This window comes from Alosa alosa, chromosome 1, assembly GCF_017589495.1.
Source record: "Alosa alosa isolate M-15738 ecotype Scorff River chromosome 1, AALO_Geno_1.1, whole genome shotgun sequence".
Taxonomy (NCBI): Eukaryota; Metazoa; Chordata; class Actinopteri; order Clupeiformes; family Clupeidae; genus Alosa; species Alosa alosa.
In genome coordinates, this window is record NC_063189.1 from 23,979,778 (window position 1) to 23,987,933 (window position 8,156).

The 8,156-nt window shown below is 40.1% G+C and overlaps 1 protein-coding gene across 2 annotated transcripts; it reads left to right on the forward strand.

Annotated features, from left to right (window-relative positions):
• The first annotated feature begins 37 nt into the window (after window positions 1–37).
• On the forward strand, window positions 38–3,982 carry extl2 (exostosin-like glycosyltransferase 2). Of its 2 annotated transcripts, none has more exons than XM_048238940.1 (5): window positions 38–106; window positions 1,105–1,517; window positions 2,009–2,079; window positions 2,234–2,349; window positions 3,268–3,982. In XM_048238940.1, exons 2-5 carry the CDS (start codon window positions 1,115–1,117, stop codon window positions 3,662–3,664), a joined length of 987 nt encoding a protein of 328 aa, XP_048094897.1. In that variant the 5' UTR covers window positions 38–106; window positions 1,105–1,114; the 3' UTR covers window positions 3,665–3,982. The 2 variants fall into 2 exon arrangements, with proteins under 2 accessions (XP_048094897.1, XP_048094888.1); XM_048238931.1 differs by lacking the exon at window positions 38–106 and adding an exon at window positions 690–872.
• Window positions 3,983–8,156: the final 4,174 nt, after the last annotated feature.

Below are 8,156 nucleotides of genomic sequence, written 5' to 3' on the forward strand. Positions count from 1 at the left end.
CCACTTACCGGCCGTTTGCAGCAGTACGTATTCCAGTGCGGAACAAATATGCATACAAGCTACTAATCGTCTGATCCCGTTGTCCATTGTACTCGTCTTAAGAGTGGTACGTTGTAAGTAGCCAATGAAATGGAGTTTAAAAGTTAGCGCGAAAGCTCCATTGACACCTTCAAACTGGATATTGGTCTTACAAACTAACACGTAGCCTACTTGGATGGAGCCTATTACGCACACTTAGTTTCGACAATTTACAATTTCAAGTAGCTTAACTGTGTGGTAACTTACCTTTGCCATAAACATAGCTATTCAGGTTACGTGTCCTTCCATACTATACAACTCTATTCGAAAAATAGAAACTGGTCTACACTGTAATACCACAAATGAATTCCTCTGAATCCACACATCCTCACGATTCATTTTATATCATACAATGGACCTGACTGTTTACTATACACACACACACACACACAATATAAATGCACCTGTAAAATTATATTCTCAGATGCTGTAATGGTGGATTTAAAAACCTAGGACTGTAGCCTATGGTGGTTGCGCACTGTCCCAACAAACTCCAACACAGATAGTTTGGTCAGTGTGCAGTCTCACTGTCACTCTTTCTTGGGTGGAGTTGTTCGTGTTTCACGTGTCCAAATATCATTATTTTATATTAAGCTACTGTCTGGGTGGTGTGGACCTAGAGGTTGGTTTCTAAATATTCTAATTAAAGACTGCAACCTACTGTCAAATTAAGAATGTTGGTAGAGTTTGTTGCGCGTTGTCTGGACAGTCTACCACGGCTGCGCAGAGGTGCAGGCAGCTTTTCACTTACTTTTAGAGGAAGTGGGAACTCTCAAATATGAGAACAACATGAGGTAGGGTTTCAACCGATACTAAAGTACATTCCAAGTCTTTTTATTTATTTGCTTAACAAATGTGCTGTGAACCCTAAAGAGCGTTATACCAACTCCAGTTACTTACTCAGTTGAAATTAGGCTATGTTTTGGTTTGCGCTTGGTTCCCTGGCTTGATTAGTGTGTTGGTTTGAAAGTTTGTGCTAATGTAGCCTACCAGTAATGTCACTCTCTCTTCATATGTATGTCTTAGAGGCTGTAGGATGATCCCACTTCGAAAGGCGCAGCTGATACTATTTGCACTTCTGTTTATCTTGATTGGGGCATCTCTGACTTCAATGCTTCCCCTGGCTGTGGATACAGATGATGATGGCGGAGTAATGGATGTTCTACGCCGAAAAGCTGACTCTCCTCCACTGAAGGATTCCTTTACTATAGTAATACAGACGTACAATCGAACAGACATCCTTCTTAAACTCCTCAATCATTACCAGGCAGTGCCTCATCTAAGACAGATTGTCATCGTGTGGAACAACATCGGAGTGCGGCCACCACAGCAATTATGGGGTTCCCTTGGTCCGCATCCTGTTCCCGTAGTCTTCAAGGAGCAAAGCGTCAATCTGATGCGCAACCGCTTGCAGCCTTTTTCGGAGATAGATACAGATGGTATAAATATAGAGTTGGCCTACCTAGTGTATAATGTGAAAAGTTACTTATCTTCCCTGTAGAACAGATATGGTGGTCGAGGGAAACTTGTGGGTGTCACAATTGCAAGTCTCTGCATCTGGGACGACCCCTGCATTTCCAAGTCAACAAATATGATGTTTATGCAGCCTACTGTAAAACGTGTGAATAACCAGCCTACTACAGTACATACAGTATTACACTACATGTTTCTAAACCAGACAATAATTATATGAGTAGGCTATGTTAATAAACTCATTTACTGATGGTAGTCAAATGAGTTTAAAGTGCCAAATTCTTGATGAAACCTTATTGGACTACTTGGCATGTCTGCTAATTTGTGTGGTTTTTGGAACTACTGAACCTGAAGAACCTGATTAGGCCTAAGCTAATTTGGAGAATAACCAGCTGGTCCAGTTCCACCCAATTCTATTCATGTTTTTCACTTTTTTCTGTTTCTCTGTTCACTACAGCTGTGTTAATGGTGGATGATGATACATTGGTCAGTGTTCCCGATATAAGTTTTGCTTTCTCTGTCTGGAAGGTAAAATAACTGAAATTTACAGTTATATTTTTTCATAGCTGTCCTGGAAGCCATTTAGGTGCCAGTAGATTTGAAGGATTTGTGCAGTCATTTCAAATTCAAATTCAATCTATTTTATTCGGATCATACAATCTTCAGTGTTTTTATGTTTCAGCAATTTTCTGATCAGATTGTTGGCTTTGTACCACGCAAGCATGTGATCACAGCTTCTGGTGTTTACAGCTACGGCAGCTTTGAGCTTCAGGACACTGAAACAGGTGGAGGTGACCGGTAAGGCACATGGTACATTACACTTCACACTTTCACTTTGTATTCACTTACAGGCTTGCCCTAACTCCATGTCCTGTGCATCTTTCTGCCCTTCTGTTTTCCCTCTACTCTACATGTCAGTTCAATCTACATAGAACAGTGTTTTTCAACCACTGTGCCGGGGCACACTAGTGTGCCGAGAGAGATCATCAGGTGTGCCGCAGAAAATTACCCAAATGTTACTCACTGGTCCAGAAAAGCAACTGTTGCATCAAAGAATTTATAACCACATGCTCTCATTGATCGTATGATTGCACTATTTGTGGTATGCAGGCATTGTACAACGGGGGCCCCATATCCAGTATTCACAGAATCATCACATATCCAGTTCATAACAACAATTAAATTAGATATAGTCACCTACAAATGAAACAGAGGGCTTTGTTTTATTGAGCAGGTCTTGCATAGAAGCCATAATAAGGCCATATCTGTGTATTATTTGAAATTTTAGGCTATGGTATGTTTATTTTTTCTTCACACAGGATGTTAGTGTGCCGTGAGACAAAAAAAGGTTGAAAGTGTCAAAAGTGTGCCGTGGCACAAAAAAGGTTGAAAAACACTGACATAGAATATGTACTATGACTAGGCATAGTGCCTATAAAAAATATGCCCACGGGCACACTGTATCAGGGGATGGTTGCCATCATGGAAAGGTCAAGAGCCACCAAATATTTCTGTGGCTGCTGGCACACCACTTCTAGAGTTTCACATCTACTCAATACTGCGGTCAAGACTGACTTGGGCCCTCAGTAACACAACCACTAAGTGTGAAGTGAATAGGATGAAAGCAAAGAGTAGACACACAGACAGAGATTCGGACAGATATTCCTTGGTTTATATAATGACTGTATGATTTTAGACTGTGCTCTGCTGTTCCAGGTACTCCATGGTTCTGGTGGGTGCTGCCTTCTTCCACCGTCGCTACCTGCAGGTCTTCCAAGACCAGCCCAGCCAGGTGCATACCTTGGTGGACGAAACGCAGAACTGCGACGACATTGCCATGAACTTCGCTGTGGCGCTCTATTTGGCACGGCAAGACGGGTCAAAAGCACGGCCCTCTGGGGTTCTGGTAAAGCCTGTGGATATCCGGAACCTGGAGCGGGACTCCCGCAGCGGCTACATTGGCATGTGGCACCGGGCGGAGCACATGCTCCAGCGCTCCTACTGCCTGAATCGCCTGGCACAGATCTACGGCAGCATGCCCCTGCAGGACTCCAATATCATGCTCACGCAGTTCGGTTTCCCAAGCTATGCTAACCACAAGAGCAAGATATGAGGAACTTTCAGGGTAAGATTAAATGGCACAGCTAATTAGTGAGAAAAGCCAGGTTGAGTCACATAGTGGTACTGACAAGCAGATTTTGAGGCTTGATTTCCTGTCTTAAAAGACCTAGAACAATATAAAACAATCTCCATAGGAAAACTAAGTAATTTTATCATTTTATATCTATGACGTCTATGTCTACATTTTATTTTCTTCAGGGAAGAATAGACTATGTGCACGCTCTAAGCGATGGGCAACGTCACTTCTGTTGACGTTCAAACAAAAGAGAGATCTAGCTCGCTACTCCCTCCCCTTTCCTCCCGTGCAATTGAAACTCTCCTAAACGCGCATCTCATCAGTGATTGGCTGGAACAATTTGTTTTTATGGTCCAGGCTGGACCAAGTTGTTTTTGTTGCCGTTTTTGGAGCCTGGACTGTCCACAGAGACCGCATTTTTTTTTTACAGTGTTTTCAGAGCACAGGCAGCTATAGCAGATGGTGAGGTGATGTTTGCTGTATGTGACGAAACATATTTAGCTTAGAAACCACGTAACATCGTTTAGAGCGCCTTTAATGTAATTAGTGTCTATGTAACGCATGCCAGCCAGCTAGCTTAGCTTTGCTTGTGGAACGTTGGTAAACCTCACTCCCCGACGCCTCAAGAGTGCTGCTGGCATGCGAGCCAGTAGCCTGGGCTATTGGCTCAATTGTTAGCGTGCTCACTTCCCGATCCGAGGTGATGCTGTTCGCGGGTTCGAGTCCTGGTGCGTGCAGAGCTGAATCGCGCAGGTTCAACACAATGCAGGTTACATCTACACAGACTTGGTTGGGTGTTGCACTAGGGAATCAGCACGTTACGACAAAGAAGGATTGATGCGTGTGTTAAAATTGTTATTATTGGGCAAACAGGATAATCAGTGTCGGGGTGAAGATGTAAGGAACAGAATATAATAGAAGATGTCGTTTCAACACAGTTAGTGTACAGGAAAACCTTTCATGCACATAGTCTATTGCTCTTTTGACAATATTTGCAATGACAATGTAGAGCCAATAGATGGCTCTAAAGAATTGAGGCACAGACTCTGTCTGCTCCTTTCTGTAGGTGAAAGTGTATGTAGGCGGGTCAATCTAGGGTTCAACATCAAAAAAATTGATACAAAAGGTTTTTTTTATGGATTCTGGTACTGTTGGACATGCTAAATAACATACTAAAAATCTAGTAAAATCTGACCTTGGGAAAGGGGTCAGTTTCAAAATGGCTGTCAACAGGTTAGAATGGCTATATCTCAATTACTATTCAGCCTACAGGGGTGAAATTGATATCAAATGATGGTCAAATTAAACAAGAATAGGATTTTAAATGTTAAAATTGAAAATGTTTCAATGCTCTACCTTTTTCAGCCATAAATTAAAATCAATGCGTTTTAATACAGAGCAAATGCAATACAGGATTATTAACCATCTCCATGGCATGGAGGAAGATAAGACATAACTGGTGTTATATCTCATCTAGAGGTTATATGGTTTTAGAAAATATGGTTTGGGGTGTTTAATCTGTTTTGCCTGGACAATATAGGCTAAAATGTATCCCCTTTACACTAGATTCGCCTATACAGAATAGAGGGCATTGTATTGTGCATTCATGGAGGAAGATGGGACATGTTTTAAATGGTGTAATATCTTATCTACAGATTATATGCTTTCAGAAAATATATATTTTAGAGTGTTTAATTTGTTTTTCCTGGACTGTACATGCCAACATATATCCCCTTTACACTAGATTCGCCTATACAGAATAGAGGGCATTGTATTGTGCATTCATGGAGGAAGATGGGACATATTTTAAATGGTGTTATATCTTATCTACAGATTATATGCTTTCAGAAAATATATATTTTAGGGTGTTTAATTTGTTTTCCCTGGACTTAACATGCCAACATATATCCCCTTTACACTAGATTCGCCTATACATTATAGAGGGCATTGTATTGTGCATGCTTGGAGCAAGATAAGACATGTCTTAACTGGTGTTATATCTCATCTAGAGGTTATATGCTTTTAGAAAATATGTGGTTTTGGGTGTTTAATCTGTTTTGCCTGGACAATATAGGCCAAAATGTATGTCCTTTACACTAGATTTGCCTATACAGAATGGAGGGCAATGCATTGTTCATGGCATGGAGGAAGATGGGACATGTTTTAAATGGTGCTATATCTTATCTACAGATTATATGCTTTCAGAAAATATATATTTTAGGGTGTTTCATTTGTTTTCCCTGGACTGTATATGCCAAAATGTATCGGCTTTACACTATATTTGCCTATACAGAATAGAGTATGTATTATGCTTGGTGTGGAGGAAGATGAAAATGTTATTTTGTTGATTTAATGTTATATTTCATGTACAGGGTATATGCTTTTACAATATGTAGAGTAGCGTTTGCGAGTAAGTGGCTGTTTTATGACTTTAATGAACCATGACCCATGTACTATATAGGCATGCATTGTATATTTGTGTAGATCAATAATTGTTGGCATCTATCATTAGGGGGGAGCTAATTAAACTGAATCTTAAACTATATGCATAAGTAGATCAGAAATAATTATTATATCATTATTCATCATCCTCTGACTCCTCTGAAAGGAACTTGTGTGGATTGTCACATTGTTCAATTTGACACGTTCCACAGGCAGCAGTGCAAGGTAATCCATATCTTCTACACGAACAGCGGAGTGTCTTGCAGAAATGCACACAATTAAGAACAGTTGACTGTCTCTGTACTTGGATCTAACATGAAAGAGTATTTGATTGAGGTTGATTCCATTCCATTCGGTAATCAGTATCTGAAAGCTAAACTGAGGGAGCGGTACAGGAATGAATAATGCTTCAGATATAGCCAAAATTAGCCTCTGGTGGCCATCTTGGATGCCATCTTGAAAATGACAAGTCTTTGAAAATAATGAACTGATATCTTTAGTCTGACATATATGAATCAGTGACCTTTAAATCTGATTAAACACGACAAACACTTTCCTAGGCTGAATAATGCATCAGATATAGCCAAAATTAGCGTCCGGTGGCCATCTTGGACGCCATCTTGAAAATGACCCCTTTACTGGGGTCAGATTTTGCTAGATTTTTAATATGTTATTAAGTACATCTAAAGGTATCATAATCAGTTGAAAAACCTTTTGTATCAATTTTTTTGAGGTTAGGTGTTTTTTCTTTTCATATATTGACCCGCCTAATAGTGATTTTGGGTATTTGGAAATGGAAAGGTCAAAGATTACAAAACACTTTCATAATCTATTGCATTTGCTTTTAATTTAAAGGAGAATTCCGGTGTGATATTGACCTAAAGTGTGTTGAAACATGATACTGAGTGTGAACGTATGTCTCATAGCTCATCTCGGCTTGTCCCCTGCACTCAGAAAGATGGCGCTAGTTAGCCGATGCTACCAACAGTTTTTCGATGGGGGTGCCTCGGGCATCGGCCTAGCCATGCAAATAAATCACTGTTTTACACCATGTACGGGGCTCAAAGTAGCTCCATACTTCATTGGTAGACTTCCGAGGGCCTTGACATTTAAAACGAGACATTGAGAACTTTGAAAAAGCACTGGTAGTTTATTTACAAGACGATTTATACAGACAGTACCTTGAGGAAGTTTACCGTTCGCCGCAATCTTGAATTTAGTCACAATAAGTCCAGCGACGAGTAGGCCTATGAATGAACAGGTATGATAAGGGATCAGATTCCAAAAATAATTCTGTGGAAATGCATGGATTCCAGTTGTCCTCTCATATTTTATAGGAGGACATCTTTATCTAGAAATTTTCTCAAGACACACATGAATGTAAAAGTTTGCCCCATGAAACTGAGGTTTTATAAGGTAAAAGCTTTCTCTGTACTTACCTTATTGGTCTGAAGGCTACCTGCATACCTGAGATATTTGTGTGTATGTGTGTGTGAGGCCATTAACTAATGTACAGTATGTGCAGGGGTTTGAACATTCAGTGAGGTTGTCTGAATCCCTTTGAATGTTATCAGTAAGGTGTCATCTGGTGGCATATTTGTTTTGGCATGTTGTGTGCTGCGAGAACAATGCTGTTGTAATGGGTTTAGGCATGCAGACAGATAAGTCCACTCTCAAAGTTATCTGAAGGAAGAAGTCACTTAGATAATTACTAAATATTGAATCTTGTTGAAAGACTACCATCTAAGTTGTAATGCAGATAATGATATGAGTGTTTTTTCCCAACAGACTCTAGGTAATACATAAGTAAATAGCATGTAAGACATAATACTGTAGCCTACAGTGATGTGTTATTTAAGTAATTTACTTAAGTAAGATACTTTCAATTTACAAGACACCCTCATGCACACTGTAGTCTACCTGTTTGAGTGCAGGAGCACCATATAAGTAAAGTAATTATACATTAGGGACTTCATTGTCCATTGCCCCCTTTCCAAATGTGTGATTTGGGTGGTGGTTTAACAGA